The sequence below is a fragment of the Lynx canadensis genome, chromosome C2 (genome assembly GCF_007474595.2).
Source record: "Lynx canadensis isolate LIC74 chromosome C2, mLynCan4.pri.v2, whole genome shotgun sequence".
In the NCBI taxonomy this organism is placed as follows: domain Eukaryota; kingdom Metazoa; phylum Chordata; class Mammalia; order Carnivora; family Felidae; genus Lynx; species Lynx canadensis.
In genome coordinates this window covers 28,487,183-28,508,826 of record NC_044311.2, presented here as the reverse complement: position 1 = coordinate 28,508,826, position 21,644 = coordinate 28,487,183, and the positions used below count along the sequence as shown (strand labels likewise).

The 21,644-nt window shown below is 35.1% G+C and overlaps 1 protein-coding gene and 1 non-coding gene across 2 annotated transcripts in view; both read right to left on the bottom strand.

Annotated features, from left to right (window-relative positions):
- DNAJC13 (DnaJ heat shock protein family (Hsp40) member C13) overlaps positions 1–21,644 on the bottom strand; it is a 138,227-nt gene that overhangs the window by 64,509 nt on the left and 52,074 nt on the right. Inside the window, exons 15-27 of the mRNA XM_030330402.1 lie at positions 21,034–21,189; positions 20,262–20,318; positions 18,137–18,258; positions 15,073–15,148; positions 14,721–14,816; positions 13,770–13,913; positions 9,862–9,876; positions 9,200–9,282; positions 7,676–7,829; positions 4,150–4,253; positions 3,903–4,062; positions 1,395–1,457; positions 231–332 (exon numbers count right to left, since the gene is read on the bottom strand). Of these exons, the coding sequence (XP_030186262.1) occupies positions 231–332; positions 1,395–1,457; positions 3,903–4,062; positions 4,150–4,253; positions 7,676–7,829; positions 9,200–9,282; positions 9,862–9,876; positions 13,770–13,913; positions 14,721–14,816; positions 15,073–15,148; positions 18,137–18,258; positions 20,262–20,318; positions 21,034–21,189 (1,332 nt within the window). The remainder of the gene's footprint in view (positions 1–230; positions 333–1,394; positions 1,458–3,902; positions 4,063–4,149; positions 4,254–7,675; positions 7,830–9,199; positions 9,283–9,861; positions 9,877–13,769; positions 13,914–14,720; positions 14,817–15,072; positions 15,149–18,136; positions 18,259–20,261; positions 20,319–21,033; positions 21,190–21,644) is intronic.
- On the bottom strand, positions 1,952–2,058 carry LOC115524288. Its single transcript, XR_003972001.1, has one exon. It is a non-coding gene; the product is annotated as a U6 spliceosomal RNA (small nuclear RNA).

Sequence of the window (21,644 nt, the reverse complement as noted above, 5' to 3'; positions counted from 1 at the left end):
CTGGATCAACACTGTCCATTTTAGACTGCTCTTATGGTTATTTTAACTTTTTGTGTGTGACCTAATCTCTTAGGCATTAGTTCTATCATAATTATTGGATATCTTAATTATTGGCTATATTCATGGCCATGTATACTGACATGTTTTCATGCCAAATTTTTATGATTCTTTTGATCCTAAATTGTACTCAAAGACCATTAAACTTGTAAAATCTAGATAAGCATACATACTTGCAGTGGTACTGTAGCTCGGCTTACGTGGAGATGTGCAAGGGTAAGCAAGTCCACAAGGATCCTAATTCCATTTGAATCCATGAGATCCTTAACATTTCTCTGGAAGACAAAGACACCTTTACATAATTGAAAATGTTTCTTCCAAATAGGTACTATTACCTACAAGACTCCCAAAGAAGAAAATATTTAGAATCTCGTTGGAAAGACTGACCTACAACTGATATTACTTAGTATTCAAGGAACATGAATTCGAGGAACATGAATTTAGATAAATGTGAAAATAGCCAAGAGATCGCATAAGAATTTTTACTTAAACATATTCTGAGAAAATTAAAATAAAAATAAAGCCTAGCAGGAATAACACCCACGATAAACTCTCTGGTTCTCCAAGTATCCTGCATTTTCCTAGGTTATTTTTGTTAATAAACAGATTATAATCGGAAATAAAATATGGTATATTAAAAAACCTTTTAACGTTCCAGTTTGTTTTTGTAAACTTAAGGCAAAACTGGTAATTTCTTATAAGTTAGAAATATACAATTTAAATTTCCTTAAGACTTATTAATTATACTTCATTTTAAAACGTGCATCATCTTCTAAAGATGAGACTGAAACTAAACAAATTAAAATATAAAGATCTGCTCAGATTTCATTGCAACACCATATAATTGTGAACTGATGCTATATTTACAACTATAAATTCTTGTTGGAAACAGTATGAGCCTATTAAAATGTCTTAAAAAGAAAATGTGAAGAGCTAAACGGAGTCTTCAGTTTATGTCTTCAAATTAATTATCATCAAAATATACACTGAATAAATTAGAAACTTTCCATTTTATGTCAAACATTTGTCTTACTAAAAGTCCAATCTTAAAGAGTCCCTAAAGAATAATCGGATAATGATTTCATCCCTCATTATTCTTCATTCAGAATTTGATTAGTCTTAATTTATTTAGTATCTGTAAGAGTAGGACAGAATGTGCAGAGAATATCTGACAAAAAATTTTCACTCAGGTAGAGCACACTCCTTTCAACTAAAAGGAGAAAATAAGAAAAGAATCACATCTGGATAATTAACCCAAACTGTAATAATTTATTTTTTGTTATATACTTATGTGATTTATTTGAAAACAATTGCTTATTTAGGCAAAGATACTGCACCTTATTAAGGATCAACTTGTTAAGGAAGAGGATCAACCGATCTCGTTCAAGTTTGTCTGTGCACTAATGAAATAAATGAGAATTTAGTCAGAAGTGAGAGAAACACAAATGAAGATTATCATCATCACTGGACAAAATCAACAACAGTCAATAAGAAATAGTGTCTTTTTTTTTTTTTTTTTTAAAGTAGGTTCTACACGTAGCATGGAGCCCAACGCAGGGCTTTAAATCATGATCCTGAGATCAAAGCCTAAGCTGAGATCAAGATGCTTTGGCTAACTGAGCAACCCAGGTGCCCCAAAATAAGATCTTTTAAACATCAAGAAAATGAGAGAAGACTGTAATTCATCAATGACTTGCATTCTCTGCAATTTTATATAACTTATCCAATTTCCCTAGGAAGGCATTTATTTTATTTTTTCAATATATGAAGTTTATTGTCAAATTAGTTTCCATACGACACCCAGTGCTCATCCCAAAAGGTGCCCTCCTCAATACCCATCACCCACCCTCCCCTCCCTCCCCCCCATCAACCCTCAGTTTGTTCTCAGTTTTTAAAAAATATGGAACACTTCACGAGTTTGCGTGTCATCCTTGCACAGGGGCCATGCTAATCTTCTCTGTATCGTTCCAATTTTAGTAGATGTGCTGCCGAAGCGAGCATGGAAGGCATTTATTTTAAAAGTCAAAAACAGATATATAGCTTTAAGAATGTATATAAAAATGAAATAAATAAAAGAATTGGCCCAAATGATGTGAATGCAAACTGGTGCAGCCACTCTGGAAAACAGTATGGAGGTTCCTCAAAAAACTAAAAATAGAACTACCCTACGACCCAGCAATTGCACTACTGGGGCATTTATCCACGGGATACAGGTGTGCTGTTTCGAAGGGACACATGCACCCCAATGTTTATAGCAGCACAATCAACAATAGCCAAAGTATGGAAAGAGCCCAAATGTCCATCAATGAATAAATGGATAAAGAAGATGTGGTATATATACAATAGATATTACTTGGCAATCAAAAAGAATGAAATCTTGCCATTTGCAACTACATGGATGGAACTAAAGGGTATTACGCTAAGTGAAATTAGAGAAAGACAAGTATATGACTTCACTCATGTGAGGACTTTAAGAGACAAAACAGATGAACATAAGGGAGGGGACACAAAAATAATATAAAAACAGGGAGGGGTACAAAATATGACACTCATAAATATGGAGAACTGAGGGTTACTGGAGGGGTTGTGGGAGGGAGGGGATGGGCTAAATGGGTAAGGGCAGTAAGGAATCTACTCCTGAAATCATTGTTTCACTATATGCTAACTAGTTTGGATGTAAACTAAAAAAAAAAAAAAAGAATTGGCCCAAATGATACTTCTCAAGTAAATATTCTAAAGAATGATTAATGATGTTTCACATAAATCACATCATGATGAACACAAAACAAGAAGGAAAAATATATCTACCTAAAAATTACAAATGGTATGCCACAAATACTCAGGTTCACTGGAGTAACAGTGAATTGGAATTCAATAGTACAAACTGGTATAACAGCAAAGAAAGATTTTTCATCTGGTTATGTTATTTCCTAGGTACATTTTGTAACCTTACCCAGAATCAGTTTCTTAATGTACAAAGCATGACTGACACATAAGGTAACTATAACAAGCACTGATTATAAAAACCATTTAAAAATTGGTGAAATAGGGGCACGCGGGCGGCTAAACGTCTGACTTCCACTCAGGTCATGATTTCACAGTTCATGGGTTTGAGCCCCACATCAGGCTCTGTGCTGACAGCTCAGAGCCTGGAGCCTATTTCAGATTCTGCGCCTCCCTCTCTCTCTGCCCCTCCCCAATTTATGCTCTCTCATTCTCTCTCAAAAAATGAATAAACATTAAAAATTTTTAAATAAAAATTGGTAAAATGGTGCAAAGGCAGTTCACTGAAATTTAAATGGTTAAATGTAAAAGAAACAGAAGCACAAATGAAAGAGCAAAGTGTATATACTGCAATAAGTAGGTAACACTCAAATTTGGGCTGCACTAGATGAATGGATCAGTATGTTCTTTCCCCCAGCCAAACTCAAGTGTCAAATGACAAACTTTCTAAAATGTGCTAACTCAAGGTTCCCTTTTTTTGGTTACCACTGTAGTTCTAAAAAGTTTTACTATCTTCACACTTAGAAATTTAGTATGCTAGCATCATTTAAGACTGTCTCCAAAGTGGAAAACCAAATATACACACAAATCTAAGAGTCACTATTTCTTTTACACACCTGTCCAGCTCATCCATACTTCACTGACATGGACAAACACTAACCCATTTATTAGTCATTTTCCTATTCATCTAACTTATATTTAAGTGAGTATTAAGTAAATTACACAAAAATTCATGCAGAAAGTTATGGTAACAATGTAATCAAACAGAATTTAGTTTTAAAAATGTAACAAGTACCCCAAATGCACTACCACACAGCAATTTCCTTAAATGATATCCTTACCCTCTCTAACATTCCAATGATATATCTCGTATCTGTAAAGGGTCCTATTTCTTCATGACATCTGCCATAAACAATAGCAAGGGCTTGTAAACATAAACACTTCATGTTTACTTTTGGGGTGAGAAGGAAACGATGATAGAGCTCATTGAAAAACTCATACCTAGATTAAAAAAAAAAAGTTCACAATAGAATTAGCCATGAAACTACTAGTGAAAACAAATACAACAAGATATGAAGAGTAGCTTACGATCTCTTAATTGATCCACTTTCTTCATTCTCATCTTCCTCCAATAGTAACCTCAGGTAATAGTCTCCTATTTTGATTTCCTCTGCGAGGCACTCATATTTAACCTTTATTAATAAATGCAAATTAGATTATTTTAGTTTACAGGAAGTTTTTGACAGTTTCCACATAATCATTTCTCAAATTCTGTTCAGAGCTTTTTTCTTTTCTTGTTAAGATCACCTTTAACAGAAAAAAAAAGTCATCATTTCTTAAAATATCTGGTAATTATGATAAATATGACCTACTATTTTATTTAAGTGTTAAAGAGCAGGAATTACATACCAATTTTATGAATATGAAACTTGCTGATAAAAACTTCCACAGGACTATATGGTATTAATGAGGTTTAAGGGAAGGAAAACTCAAAACACTGTTAACAGATTATCTGCTTCATTCCCTTCTCAGTTTGCCATGACCAACTACAGAGTAAATGATCCGGCATCATACACGGCTTGTGCAATTCACACAAGGAACCTCAGGTTTCCCTCATCTCCCAACATATCAACTACATTTTATGGTGTAATTTTTGTTTTGTTTTGTTTGAGAGAGAGAGAGAGAGAGAGAGAGAGAATATGAACAGAGGAAAGGGAGAGAGAGAATCCCAAGCAGGGTCCATACTCAGTGCAGAGCCCAAAGTGGGGCTTGATCCTAGGACCCTGGAATCATAACCTGAGCTGAAATCAAGAGCCAAACAATCAAGTGACTGAGCCACCCAGACGACCCTATTGTATATTTTTATTTACTCATTCTCTGTATGTCAAATTACCCCAGATTACAAAAGAGGTGATACATGAAGGAGGAGCCCATGATCAGGAGCTAAGGCAGCACCATAACCCTTGTACTCAGACTATTACAAAAAGGAATTCCTTGACCAGATTATTAAATTCTTTTTCCAAAGCCGAAAATAACTGATTTCTAAAAATATAAATTATATAAAATCATGCATGCACACACACACATTTCACTTTCTGTAAATTCTGAGCATTCAATTCATTCGACTTCTATCTATTAAGCATATAATACTGTGTGTGCCATGCACTGTTCTAGTCGTCAGGGATACAGCAATAAACAAACATAAAAATTACTGTCCTTATAGAAGCAGCAGATAAAAAAGTAAAATATGGGGGCACCTGGGTAGCTCAGTCGGTTAAGTGTCTGACTCTTGGTTTCGGCTCAGGTCATGATCTCATGGTTTGTGAGATCAAGCCCCCTGTCAGGCTTGCTAACAGTGCCAGAGCCTGCCTGGAATTCGCTCTCTTCTCTCTGTGCCCCTCTCATTGTGCACATGTATATATGCTCTCAAAATAAATAAATATTTTAAAAAGTAAAGTATAATTAACAGTTGGGTGACAGTGCTATGGTGAAATAAGGCAGGGAAAAAGGACAGTGTGTGTGCTTATGCGGGGGGGGGGGCAGGGGGAGGGATATCCATGTACAAAGAGGGCTGCATGTTTAAACAGACTGGCCAGGAAGGGTTTATTCAGATGATGATATGCAGGAAAAGACCTGAAGGAGAAAACAAGTTGAGGCTATCCAGGAAAAATAATATTTTAGTTAAGCAGGAATACCAAGTAGAAAGACCTTGAGTCAAGAACATGAATTTGGTGTTTCCAGGGAAGTCAGTGTTGCTGGAGCAAAAGTGAAAGGCTCAGTAGTAGAACATGAGAACAAAGAAACAATGCTGCGGGTCGGGGGGTGCATAGATCCTGTAAGTCATTTCAAGGACCCAGGCTTTGACAAAGTAAGATGGGAAATGACAGTGACAGAAGCACCAGAGGGCTCTGGTGAGCACAGGAGAGACATGATCTACTTACATTTTAACAAGATCATAATGCTGCTATGTTGATAACATTACAGGGAGGCAAGAGTGGAAGCAGATATACTGATATAATCCCATAGAGAGAAAATGGTTGGGTTCTGGATCAATTTGGAGGATGCACTGAATAGGATTTGCTGATAAATTAGGTTTGGGGTATAAGAGAAAAGAGGACTTCAAGGGTTTTGACTAGAAAATAAGGAGGAGCCGGGGCGCCTGGGTGGCGCAGTCGGTTAGGCGTCCGACTTCAGCCAGGTCACGATCTCGCGGTCCGGGAGTTCGAGCCCCGCGTCAGGCTCTGGGCTGATGGCTCGGAGCCTGGAGCCTGTTTCCGATTCTGTGTCTCCCTCTCTCTCTGCCCCTCTCCCGTTCATGCTCTGTCTCTCTCTGTCCCAAAAATAAATAAACGTTGAAAAAAAAAAATTTTTTTTAAAAAAGAAAATAAGGAGGAGCCATTATCTAAGATCAAAAAGACTACAAGGAAAGTAGGTTTAGGGAAAGAATAAGAGCACAGTTTAAGAGCTATACTCTAGAAGCTTACTGGATATCCAATTAGAAGATAAAAGTATGAGGTTGGGGCGTCTGGGTGGCTCAGTCGGTAGAGCATCCAACTTAGGCTCAGGTCATGATCTCACGGCTTGTGGGTTCGAGCTCCACGTCCGGCTCTGTGTGACAGTTCAGAGCCTGGAGCCTGCTTCTGATTCTGTGTCCCTCTCTCTCTCTGCTCCTCCCTGGCTTGTGGTCTCTCTCTCCCTCTCTCTCTCAAGAATATTAAAAAATTGTTTCTAAAGATAAAAGTATGAGGTCAAGAAAAAGAAAACCTGAGCTAAAAATATGGAAGCCACCAGCAAATAAAAAATACTGGAAGCCACGAGAATGGTGAAGATCACTGAGACAATGAATATAAGTAAGAGGTCCAAGCACTGGTCCTCTGGGACAATTTAGCAGTTGGGGAAATAAGACAAATGAACAAAGAAGGAGGAATGCACCGTGAAGGAGGAGAAAATCCAGGAGAACACAGGGTCCCAAAACCAAGTAAAGGAAGTTTTTCAAGGAGGAGAGAATGAGCACAAATTGTTTTATTTTGGAAATGCAGTTGAATTCAAGATCAAAGCCTGTGGGGTCATGAGTAGGTTCATATTTACAGCTGTTATGAGAGTTTACATTATACACACAAATAAGATTATCTACCACCACCTTTTTTTTTTTTTACCAACATGTTTCTTGATCTTGTTTTGTTGTTCTTCACATCAATATTTTAATAGAAAAGCAAAATATGGCCACATTCACAAAACTACCACAAAAAAATTAAACAAGGTACAAATAGAAGAAAAAAGGGAGAACAGGCTATGTTTTAATGGAGAAAAAAAAAATCTAAGGAGAAAAAAAACAAGCAAAGAACAGATCTGGAAAGTATAGGATCCAATTCATTAACCCTCTACACGGTTTTCAGGCACAAAGCTGAGTTACTTAACGTAAGTAATTTTAAGTTTTTGTCTCAGGCAAATGTTAAAATTTTCTTTTAACATTTTAACATTTCTTTAACATATTTTCCCCACAAAATTAAGAAGGTAAAAAATGTTATATAACCACAAATCTTAAAAAAAAAAAAACCTCCAAAAATAACATGTGCTTTAAAAAAAAAATTAATATTACAAAGTTAAACTTTACCTCAAATTCATGGTGGTTCCAAGAGATCACATTAGCACTACCAAGCTCTCTATCAATATTAAATGCTCTCATTTCAGATTCAAGACTATCTCTCAGTTCTTCTCGTGTTTTGAAATTCCAAATTAGGTTTGACTTGGCATGATCCTGACCAAACCTATGCATATAATCAGAAAATAGTAGTAAACGATAAACTTTTTAAAAATCTATAAATATCCCTTATTACATTTTATAGTAAAAAAAACAGTGGAATTAATAAACTCCAAAAAGTATAATGAAGAAAATAAAATCTCTGTAAAGTACAGTACAATATAGAGTCTTGGTGACAGGTATCAGATACACACTGTAAAATTCTTTGACCTTTTTTGTATCTTTTCAAGCTTTCATAATAAAATGCTAGCGGAAAAAAATGAACCTAAACTGTAAAACAAATCTGTGTAGATTTCAAACCAAGGAACTGTTATTTCAATTTCAGTATTTATTACTGGTATAAATTCCAGTCATAAAATAATTATAATCAAAAATCAAATTTCACGTTGGAGATAAGAATTTCTGAACTATGGAGTGTGAAGTGTGTAGGATGAGCAACATTCTAGATAAGAACGTTACAAACTACCTAAGGAAGAATATGACTAAACTGCCAAACTCAGATTGGTATTTACAAAATATCTTCCTTTTGTTCCTGGAATAATTTAACTTGTGATAAACTTGGACCCAGGTCTGAACTGGAGGTAGAGGGGCATCATATCCTTTTCACTTTCATTCTGCAACCCTTCTAGAAAGTCTAATGTCAGAATTCCAAGACAGTTCTAGGGAAGACAACATAAAAGAATTCCTGAGGAAGAAACCAATATTCTTAAGGCCATACTATATACTGTATCTATACTATATGCTTTAAAAGTATATTTTGGGAAGTATATTATATATAAAAGTATATGTGGGAAGTTTCCAAAGCAAAACAGTATTTTCCTTTATTAGCCAAGGTATAATCAATGTCAGCTTCCAGAATAAGTACAGTAAGTTATCCCCAAAAGTTTAGCAAATCCCCAAAATGTTCCTAAGTCTTTCAATGTGTATATATCTGTGTGTGTTTGGGGTGGAGGAACAGGAGGCAGGAGCAGTGGATGGAGAGAAGGGGTCAATAGATCAGAAAGGCTGGACAAGTATAAAAAGGCCAGCTAAGCTGGATACCCATTTACCTCAAGTCTCATGTTTTCATCCATCTACCTCTTTTAAGACCCCATTTCTAACAAGGCTTAAAGGTTGTAATGCTTAAACTGATTACCTCAAAGCCTTAATAAAATTTTAAAAGTGACTTTAGCTCCTCAGACAACCAACACTCTATAAAAGACATTAATTTTATGGAAGCATCATTAATCATACCGATCTTAACAGTTACAGTTTTTTAACTTAATGCTGTAAAAGTACTCATCGCATAAGTACTAATTTCATGCATGAAAAACCTATGATGATTCCTCTAATGGCAATGCCAAACTTTATCTGTTGGAAGAGAGGCTTTAAGTTTACCTGTAATAGAAGAGATCCCAATTTGCTTCTATTTTTATTCTTTGTCTTCTCTTTCGAAGAACAACTGGCTTTTGATTTATATTCTGGAAAAACAAAAACAAAAACAAAAAACTTCATAGTGCTCAATCTGGGACTAGCAAATAGGCTCAGTCAGAAAATCATCACTTTTTAAGTGATGAGAGACATTTCCTACATCAAATTTTGGCAGAAACAAGTTAATGAAGCAAAATCTATAAAATATGAAGATAAAATATTAGATTATTTCACAAAATACTATTGTGCTAGCAGGTATTTCCACAGTGTTGTTGAAATATTTTCCATTGTAGCCTAGTTGTTCCAACACCAAACTGTTACAGTTTACAGTGATGACTGATAAAATTTATGAGTCAAAAACAGTGACTTGTTTTAAACATTTACATGCAGTTAATACACAAGTCATGGGAAAATAATAAATGCAAAAGATTATAGGTTATTAAACTGCCACCAAAGCCATAATGCGCAAGTATAAAATTGAAATAGCTAACAGACAAGAAATAAGAATCTACATTCAGACACGTGAGGTGAGACTTGAATTTAATTTATTAGACAAAGAATCTCAAAGACAACTCCACATGCCAGGCAGTTTAATGCATTTCACACATGTAGCAGGGACTTAAACTCACCATATTGTTTCTGTCCTGAATTTAATTGTAAAAAGGAAAAAATAAAAGTTTTAAAGAAAATAAAAATAACAGAGTGAGCGTGAGTTAAGCTGTATCTATCACACAAATTCCATGAGGATGTCACCAATACAAATTACCTCCACCTTAAGACACCTGCTTCTCTAAGTCTGTGACTCAGATTTTAGGCAGTCATAAACCCATTTGAGAATTCAAAGAAAGCAATGGCCTCCTATTCCAGAGAAAGACATACATAAGGTTTATAACTGGAGGGTAAGATTTCAAGGATTTCTTAAAGTCTATATATGGGCTGGCAGTTAGGTATCTCTGCTCCAAGTAAAACCTGTAGATACGGCAGATGTTAAAATTCTAGTCCTTAATGTGACAGAACCAAAAAGTAGAAAGTATTATAAATTAAAACATGAAAGTCTGTAACTTCATTAAAGTGGCAAATTACCTAAAATAAAGCAAGAAAACAGACCAGATGACATAAAAAGAATAAAGGCTAAATGAGTAATGAATTTTAAAAAGTAAATGCTGTTTGAAAAATAAAATCTATTGGTTATATAAGGAAATGTCTCCTACAAAGTTGTAATTCTGTGCACTCTCATGAAAACTCACGTAAAGTGACTTGAATAAAGCAATAAATAATTCAAAAATTTAGTTTATTGATAAACCTTTCTCTAAATTAGAGAATTAAACCTTTCTCTAATTAGAGAATTAAGGAGCACTTTCTTCAATTTCCCCTGCTCTCAGGACAAAAAGCTGGGGGTCTAGAGTAGTGAAAACGTAAATGCTATACATAAAAAATACAACCAGCTCTCCATAAACAGAGCTCATGGACTCAGAAACTTAGGCTAAAACCCTTAACTAGCTAAACAAATTCCTCAACTAAAAAAAAAAAAAAAAAAAAAATTTTAAATAGAAGTAATTTTATACATTAAATTTTATACATTAGCCAAAGATTATTAATTGGACACAGAACATTAGCTACAAATGAAATTGACTTACTAAACGTTCTGATTATATAAGAAATGCAGTTCATTTCAAGGTTAGCCAGTTAATCTTGACAATGGTTAGTTTTCAGACTAGCTAAAGCACATGATCATTCCATATATGGGTGTTAATATTTCTACAAAGAAAATAGTCACAAAGATTATTCACTGTTTTCTAAAGAAATTAATGTTAAAAATAGTACCATGGCAAAAATAATCCATTTGCTACCAAAACAGTTTCTTGACCAGCATATATACTGGGCATCATTTTTTGCTCAACATTTCAGATAACACTCGTAAATGAAACCAATAGACCAATAAAACATTATTTATGTTAAAAAATATATTATTTTCCTTCTGAATTGTTCTCTTTAAATAACAAATGCTTCAGGGCACCTGGGTGGCTCAGTCGGTTAAGCATCTGACCTCAGCTCAGGTCATGATCTCGTGAGTTCGAGCCCTGCGTGGGCTCTGTGCATACAGCTCTGAGTCTGGAGCCTGCTTCGGATTCTGTGTCTCCTCCTCTCTCTGACCCTCCCATGCTCATGCTCATGCTCTGTCTCTCAATAATAAATAAATGTTAAAAAAAATTTTTTTAAATAACAAATGCTATCCACATTTAGAACTAAAATAAAGTAACTTTGTGCTAAAACTTATGCTGGATAAATGTTACGTAAGAAAGCTGATTCCAATAACTTATTTTCAGTTAGATAATTATATCCAACAGCTTGAGTAACTATTATTTTAGAAATGGGCTTAACTACGTGAAGTCAGCTCCTAATTTTTTATTAACTGAAAATCATTCATATCCCTATTTATAGATTTTTGACTTTCCAAATGTAACAGCAATATTATCATGACCAGATATGTATAGTGTTTCTATTGTTACTTTGTTATAATAAAAAAGCAAAGCAACACTACAGAACAGAGAAGGGAGATACTGTTATTCTGATTTTATGAAAGAGGAAAGTAATGTTCTGAAAACCCGTAACTTATGTTTGGGGTTAATAAATGATAAAACTAGGGGTGCTTGGGTGGCTCAGTCAGTTAAGTATTTGATTCTTGATTTTAGCTCAGGTCATGATTTCACATGATTTCACTCACAGTTTGTGAGTTTGAGCCCCACAGGGGGCTCTGCACTGACAGTGTGGAGCCTGCTTAGGATATTCATATTGTCTCTCTCTCTCTCTCCCTCTCTCTGTCCTTTCCACAGTCTCTCCCCCCATGCCCAAAATAAATGAATAAACTTAAAACAAAATAAAACTAGGCTCAGATGTAGGTTAAACAGTTCAACCTTCAGTATTTTCACTATCGTAGCCATTCAGAAAGCCTATCTAGTGATTCTTTATATTGCATATGCCACTCATACAAATCAGCACAAACGCATTTATGCTCAAGCTCTAAAGAACTGAATTTTGGTCTCATTTTCACATAGACACACAAGACTGTTATGTTCTGCTACACCTGATGCCTTATGTTTGGAAGTTCTGGAAATTCATAAGAAACCTGTTTAGCAAGATATTTATATTATTTTCTCTGTATAAAGAAATAGCTACCATAAGCGAAAAGATGCTCAAAAGCAAAGAATCTCAGTGTGGTTAACAAAAACTGTGAGACCAAGTCAACTTTTATAGTTGACTTAACCACTGCACATTACATCCTAGAGAGAAGAGTGTATTACTGAAATTAGGTTCTACTGATTATATATACTACATGCTGAAGAATCAGACCTGACCTGATTTGAGGAGCTAATATTGAAATTTAAGTGCATACAGTAAGTTTAATTTAAAAATATGAAACTTATGGGGTGCCTGTGTGGCTCAGTCGGTTGAGCAACTGACTTTGGCTCAGGTCATGATCTCACAGCTTGTGGGTTTGAGCTCTGCATCAGGCTGTGTGCTGTCAGTTTGGAGCCCGGAGCCTGCTTCAGATTCTGTGTCTCCCTCTCTCTCAGTCTCTCTCAAATCAGTCTCTCTCAAAAATAAATAAACTTTAAAAAAATGTTTTGTTTTTTTTAATTTTTTTTTCAACGTTTATTTATTTTTGGGACAGAGAGAGACAGAGCATGAACGGGGGAGGGGCAGAGACAGAGGGAGACACAGAATCGGAAACAGGCTCCAGGCTCTGAGCCATCAGCCCAGAGCCTGATGTGGGGCTCGAACTCACAGACCACGAGATCGTGACCTGGCTGAAGTCGGAGGCTTAACCGACTGCGCCACCCAGGTGCCCCTAAAAAAATGTTTTTTAATAAATAAGTAAATATATATATTTATATGTGAATATATATATATATATTCGTGAAACTTATTACCAAAACACTGGTCTGGCTAGCTCTGAATAAAAATGCTAAACAAGAAGAGCACCTTTACTTTTATAGCCATAAAATAAAATTTCAGAGGGGTGCCTGGGTCACTCAGTTGTTAAGCATCTGACTTTGGCTCAGGTCATGATCTCACAGTTTGTGAGCTCAAGCCCCACTTTGGGTACAAATGAGCCCTACTTCTCTCCTTCTTTCTCTGCCCCTCCTGGGATTCTCTCTCTCTGTCCCTCACACAATTGCACGCATGTGCTCTCCCTCAAAAAATAAATTAAGTTAAAATAAAAGTAAAATTCAGAGAAGGAAGAAAAAGAGATACATATGGATAAAGAAGTATAGGAACTGAAAATCATGGAAGAAAACTTAAGAGTGAAATTTTACATTCAATTTAATATAAAATACCTAAGTAAAAACCTAATCACAGATTCTTAAAACTATGAATTAAGAAAAACTTATATAAAAATATGAATCAACTAGGTGACACTTCTTCGTATGTTCAATCAGAAATACTGGACTACCATCTCTGTGAACAGGAACAATGAAAGTAAGCCTGGGATATACAGAAGTGCTAGAAGTTTGGATGCAGATTTTATTTTTACCTCTTTTTGTGCAATGCCCATTCTATCCCTCCAGTGCATCAACACAAGATCTACTTTTTCTTTGGCAAATTTTTCAACTTCCTTAGCAGCTTTCCCAGCTAGTCTTTGCCATTCTGGAACTTTATTAAATTTTCCATACTGATCCTGTAAAATAATGTTAAAATCCATTACAGTCCTGTTTGTAAACTTATTTTTAAAATCCAAGTAAAGCTGAGTCACACTATTTGTTTTACATGATAAAATACATACTGGATGTTGGGGGCTCAGTGAAGAAACAAAGTGAAAATTTCTACAATAAATTACACTTTTGTCCAAGAAATCTTAACTTTTCTGCTTAAGTTTCAAGATGATTCCTATGTGAGGGGTGGTGGGATGTGAATGGGAGATGGGTGCAAATAGAAAAATGGGATGAGGAAAGGAAAAGAACACATACAAGACATTATTACAACAGTGTATCTTGAAAGATGTTTAAGTAAATTTTCTCAGAGATAGCCCAACCTTAATAATAAAGATAGCTTTTGTAAGAAAAAAGTCCTACCTAAGTTAATTTTTTCACTGTTGGCCCCTTTCACCAACAACATTTATCAATCACATATTACGTGCAAAATATCACATTATACATTTGAAACTTTAAAAAAAATCCATTCCTGAATGTGGCAATAAGCTGAGTGAAGGGAAACAAAACATACAAGATTACTACTATTCGTAACATTAGACTACGGTGACAGTTTTACAACTCTATAAATATAAAAAAAATTACTGAATTGTATACTTATAACAAGAGAATATTATGGGATGTAAATTTTACCTCAATAAAGTGGTTTTAATGATACAAAAAGAGTACTATTATTCAATTCCGTGAATTCTTAGTTTATCTCTAAAAATTTTATTGTGGTTCAGAGAAGAGTGTTCTTTTCAACCTGAAAAGACACTTAGGACAATCATATTTACCATTGCTATTTTCACATTATCTCTAACATGCATGCGATCAGCATCCTTCTCAGGAACTGGATCTGAGCTGTCCAAGTATGCCAGCAAGCCTGGCGGCTAAAAGTAAACAAAAACAAAACATAAAATCCATTTGCAAAACAACCGCACAGAAGAAAATTTAGCTTCCAAACTCAAATAAATACTATGACTTAAGCTATTGAGGTTAGCATTTATTATGTGACAACTTCTACAATAAACATCTTTTAAATAAAAAACAAACTAAAAAAATCCTTTAACAGTATAAATAAACTTACTCAATTAAATTTTATTGGACAAGAATGCATAAATCTTCTTGGTCATTCAACAGACTTACCAAAATGCGTTTCAACAGGTTTGTCGCAGTTACGTTATCAGCTGTCCAGAGTCCCACTAAATGTCTACTTAGCTGTCTGAAAAAAGCAGACGTTGAGAAAGGTTTGCTGCTTTATCTCAGCTAGAATAGAAAGGAATTTTTAAGAACAAAATATCATATAAGCAATATGGCTACAGGAAAAAAAATCATTCTGACGTTAATATTTAAAGTTAGTACTTCAATGCGGAGAGGTGAATCAGATAGTAATTCAAAATGTTGCTAATGTTTTAGAATTTTCTCCAATCAAAATGCTTCCCTGATCAACTCCCTGATTTTCAATGGACCTGAACATGAAGTAGGTTCTTACCTCATTTAAAGACAGGGACAATAAATAAAGCAATTAGACTGGATGATACAATTAGTTTGTATAATCAGTCTCAAAACAGTGATCATATAGCATTCTGGCATTCCTTGGAAATCTCAACATGAGCAAAAGTCAGTAACTATTTTCTAATATAACCTTTTTAGCAAGGTCAGGGATAGAAAATATTTTCAGTTTTGGAGCCTAGACAAAGACTCAAAGCACTTAGAGCAAATTATTCTACTCTTGCCACTTTAATTTTTTTACGTTTATTTTTGAGAGAGACACAGAGCGCAAGTGGGGGAGGGGCAGAGACGGACAGACACAGAATCCAAGCAGGCTCCAGCCTCTGATTTGTCATCAGCACAGAGCCCGACATGGGGCTCAAACTCACAAGCTGTGAGCTCAGGACCTGAGCCAAAGTCAGACACTTAACTGACTGAGCCACCCAGGCACCCTTAATCATGCCACCTTCGAGGTAAAAACATATTTTGGTTCAAAGTGGAAATCTAAGATCCATGTTGACTTATGACTTAATCATTTATTAATCTTAACCCTCGTGATAACATCTGTCTCCTAGGCTAATAAGCTCCTCATAAGCAGAAAATATATTTCATTGTTGACCCTTCTGTGCTTCCGTAGGGATTCAAGTTGCCATGTGCTTCAAGAATAGGCATGAAGGGCGCCTGGGTGGCTTGGTCGGTTAAGCGTCCGACTTCAGCTCAGGTCATGATCTCACGGTCCGTGAGTTCGAGCCCCGCGTCGGGCTCTGTGCTGACAGCTCAGAGCCTGCAGCCTGTTTCAGATTCTGTGTCTCCCTCTCTCTCTGCCCCTCCCCTGTTCATGCTCTGTCTCTCTCTGTCTCAAAAATAAATAAATGTTAAAAAAAATTAAAAAAAAAAAAAAAAAAAAAAAGAATAGGCATGAAACCTGTGAGTGAAATAACCAAACCTATAGACATATATATTTATAATAGGTTACATTCCCAGAAGAAAAAAGCTTAAAAACCCAAACTGCACTTTGTTACGTTACCAAAAGAAATGAACACCACTAAAACGTTCATTTCTGGGGCACCTGTGGGCTCAGTTAGTTAAGTGTCTGACATTTTGTTTCAGCTCAGGTCACGCATGATCTTGTGATCATGGGATCGAGTCATGTCAGGCTCTGTGCTGACAGTGTGGAGCCTGCTTGGGATTCTCTCTCTCTCTCCCTTTCTTTCTGCCCCTTCCCTGTTCATGCTCTCTCAAAAAGAAATAAACTTAAAAAAAAACAAACAAACCTGTTCATTTCTGTGCCTATTTGGAAATTACTAATGAAGTAATTACACTTATTTTTTCCTTCACTTGCATCGGGTAGGTATCATTATCAGTGATTCCTTAAAGAAGGCTTTAATCAGGGATAAACAGGATAACATTTTATAATAGCAAAGATATAATAAAAAATAAAGTAATGCAAATAACAAGTGGTACCTATATTATAAATTGATAGCTTTTCATTAGTGTAACTGATCACAGTAGGGAATGTAATTGATTAATAAGAGGAACACAAGAAGCAAACATTAACACAGGGGTTTAATAGAATAAGACATCAAATAGTGTCTATTTTAATGAAAGATGGTATCTAGCATCGCTAAAAAGGCAGTATGCCAAGGAAATAATCTTTCTTTTAGATCTTTTTGTCCTCTCAGGCAACATAAAAGACTACTTTTGGGGCTAACATTTGTAAGTTGAGGGATGCAGACAGCTTCTTATAATACCAACAGCAGAAAACTACTGGCAAGGCAGCATATCAAAGCATCCAATAACTGAATATAGGTGACAAAAAAGGGAAATTTATGGTATCATAAAGTAAACCTAAGTGAAAATTTATGCTATCATTTAAAAAGTCAAAAAGAACATAATCAAAAACATCTTTTTTTAAACTAATGAATCATGAGTCATAATATAGTATGCTAAGGTTATCTGAAGAGTCACACATCAGGAATCATAAAGAAAGATTAAAAGGGATGGAATTCACATGGCCTGGAATAAATGAATAGGTTTATATGCTTCCTTATATTTAAATGATTATTATAAAAAAAGAATTTGCCAAAGTGGAAACTGTTTAACTCCAACAGATTTAGGATAGGCCTACATTAGGCTGATTAGATAATGTTTTCTTTAAAAAACATTTTTTAATGTTTATTTTTGACAGAGAGAGAGAGAGAGAGAGAAAGAAAGAAACAGACAGACAGACTGTGAGCCAGGGGAGGGGCAGAGAGAGAGGGAGACACAGAATACAAAGGAGAACCGTGAGATCATGACCTGAGCTAAAGTCAGATACCTAACTGAAGGAGCCACCCAGGAGCCCCACTGTTTTCTTTATTCTTAAAGTAGAGTACCTAACCAAAGATATTTACAAATTGACATCATGGCCAGAAGGAAATACAAAGAGAAAAGGCCTGGATATGTGGTTCTAGTTCCATAAGCTTCTAGGCACTATTTTTCATATTCTACTCCCTTGACTATGGGCCCTTGACTATGGGTCCCTCCCAAGTTATCCAGGGGCAGGGACAATGATCATCTGGGCACAATCTTTCTAGAAGGGAAGGAAAAGGAGAACTAGGTGAATCAAAAGAAAATGAATCATTCATGTAATCCAAATACTTATTCAGTCTGTTTTATGTAATATCTGAATCCATTTTCTAAGCAGCAGTTAATTTACAGCAAATTAAATTTAACCTACCTATTTGTAAGCATCCTCTGATCTGAGCTTATTGTAAACATCGCAGTATGCAAGTGTCGAGGTAAGGCACCTTCACTTAGGGCAAGCTCCTGCATTTTTGTAGCAATTTCTTTGTCACCTTCCTTTGGAAAAAGGGTAAGATGATCCCTAAAGCAGCAATCTAGAATAAGCTATCCTAATTTTATAAAACTAATTTTACATCTCTAAGTAAAATTATACAGTATACAATGTAATAAAAATTTTAAATGCAACTTTACCCAAAAACAACACAGGTGATACAAGTAATTTAAAAAATATTATTTGACTGTGGTGTGAGGTTTTAAATGTTTACAAGTACATTTATCCAATGAATTATGCTTTGCTTAATTTAATATTAAAGTTAGGTTCATTCTCTGAGTATTTATCAGCCAATGAAAGGGAAATGCAACTCAGGGAAATCAGCAATTCCTGGTCTACAAACCAGGCTTGCTTTTATTATTAACAATACATACATTTTCATGGTGAACACAGTTATTTTTTTTTAAAGAATGATTGATAATTGGGGTAGTTCTTTTTATTCTTAGATTTTACTTTGCTTATATGGGCTCATTTTGGCAACAGAGTATGACAGGACAGGACTATTGACCAAAGGTAATCACAGAACTATGAATTAAGTAAGCAGTGTGATATTTAAGACAATCTGTTGAAAAGCATGAATGCTCACAATGTTAGTGAAAAAAAGTACAAGTATATAGTACAACTGAGTATGTAGTATGTATACAAATATTCACATAGTGTGAATATATATGTACATGTATCATTCTGACAGCACTTTCAATACAAATATATACAGTACATGGTTTGTATATGTACACATATAATTCTGAATACTACAGTCTGAGAGAAAACTTACCAAAATGCTAAGAGTAGTTACCTCAGGATGATAAAAATAGAAACTATTTGTTCCTTGAATTTTTTTCTATTAACTCCAATGTTTCTTCAAAAATCATATATTGCTTTACAATCAGAAAAAATAATTTAAGATACTTGCCAGGATTTCAGTGTAAATAAAGAAGGTGTTATAGATACCTCCAGCTCCAGTCACTGACTATGAAACGGACATGTGTAGCTTATATTGAAGCCCTAAGTCCACATTTTGGTTATACATGGCCCTCAGTAAGTATTTCCGAATGAATGGCAACATATTGGTGGATGATTGTTTGGTCTCATGTTCTTAACCGTCCTTGGCTATTGTCAGCTCTGTGAGAGATACTTACTTTGGAAACAACCCATTAACTAGAGGAAGAAAATCAGCCTTTATATACCCACTAAAAATGAAAACAACCTTTGATGTATAACACCTATATAGAATTTTTTAACATCTACTTAGAGGTATACTAATTATGTGTATTTTATCTAGCAACATGTTATATTTATGAGTTACAATCACTGAGAGTTTTTGATAAAAGGGGCACTCTTACATTTTATCCAAACCACTACTATGACGACAAAAAAGTAAGAATTCAAAGCCACTTATACTGATGTTATTGTAAACATCAGTATGCAAGTTGATATTCATAGCCATGATTTTGTTTACTAAAAAACACAGAAAGCTAAAGAAATTATCTTGGGGAAACAATATCTTGTGTCTGTCCAATAACATATACTAATCTCTAGAGCTCACTTACAAATGCACTTTAGCCTGAGGAACTTATTTTTGTTACCATTCTTATTTAACACCACTCTGCTATGAACTAACTCCATTAACAGATTTCCATGTAACCTCAGTACCTAAAGATTTCAGTAGCATCAATACCATCATCTCCCATGCCCCCCCAAAAAAAGAGCAAGAGAGGAAGAATGCTAACTTTTAATTCTCTTAAACACACACAACACAAATAATATAGGAACAAGAAAGATTTATTTGCCCTAAACCCACTTACCTCAGAACTTTCAAACTCTTAGTTTAATATTGAGGATTGTTTCTGTAGTTTAAAACTAACTTCTGAATAAAGATTTAAAATTACTTTTCTTACCCAGAAAAAGTGCATGTTTCCCATAACAGGCTGAAAGGTAATTTTGTCAGCTTCAATGAAAACAGCCAATCAACATTCAAGTAAGTTTCAAATTTCCAAGCTGTTCTCACCTCTATTATTGCCTTCATAACCAATCCAGCTCCCTTGATAATTGCCATGGAAGGATGCTTTAACATGGGGAGAAAAAAGAATCACAGAATGAAAGAATTTCATTCCAACATGGCTAGCTGTTGCTTTTAAGGAGGATATACAATTTTATTCAAGGTATAAGTCATAAAATTAGTAAAGGATACATCTGAAAGTCAGATCACAGTTTGGTTAAAAATTTTAGGTATCCTTACAACATAGCTTTAAAGAAAATCAAAGCATCAGCAGGAAACAGCTGGTACTTATTTGAATAATTATACTTATTTGAATAAATATCAAATGTAATGATACACACTGACATTATACAAATTAATATGAAATAAAAATATAAGTATATAGAAACACATCACATATACGTAATACTGTAATATTATATGAAATAACAATGTTTTCAGCTATTTATGAACAGCTCTACTAAAACTCATCCTATCATTTGGTAATTTATAAAGAAAAGGGTACTCTGGGCCTATCATAGAAAAAAAATGCACTTCTCACTCCTGAGATGGAGAAGATGGGCAACAGGGTCAAAACAGTGGTCAAAAGCCATTGATAGAGCTCTACATCAAACACCAAGAAATCTGTAGAATTTAAATATCCTTAATAGGATAACATACTAGGCTGTGTTTGCTTATCAACATGATTACAGAAGCACACATCCATTATTTTAAAACCAAACTCTAAGTGGTTCTCTTAGAGTAGCTGTTAGCTGATAAAGAAGATAACAAACTCTCTCACCTGAAAGAGTTTGAAGAGGGTTCTTCCATTGGATGCTACCATCTCTAAGAGCATATCAAACTGCTGTCCTTCTGTTGTCTCACTATATGGAGCACAGAGGGCAAAAGTAAGGAAGTCCAAGAGTGAACTAATAACTAGGGCACCAGTCCCATGATCCTGAAACAAGTAACATATTACCATGACTTAGGGCAGAATTTCAAGCAAAACAGCAGTAACATGCTTCTGCTAGTCTATATGTTAAAAGTATTCCTCTGGGGCGCCTGGGTGGCGCAGTCGGTTAAGCGTCCGACTTCAGCCAGGTCACGATCTCGCGGTCCAGGAGTTCGAGCCCCGCGTCAGGCTCTGGGCTGATGGCTCAGAGCCTGAAGCCTGTTTCAGATTCTGTGTCTCCCTCTCTCGCTGCCCCTCCCCCGTTCATGCTGTCTCTCTCTGTCCCAAAAATAAATAAACGTTGAAAAAAAAAAATTTAAAAAAAAAAAAAAAAAAAGTATTCCTCAACATGAGGTTTAAAGTTTGACTAAGGAGTATTTGTTTTACTAATGCAATAAATCCACTGCTTACCATATTTCAAAAGGAAAATAATTAAAACTTGGTCAAATTTCAACAGAATA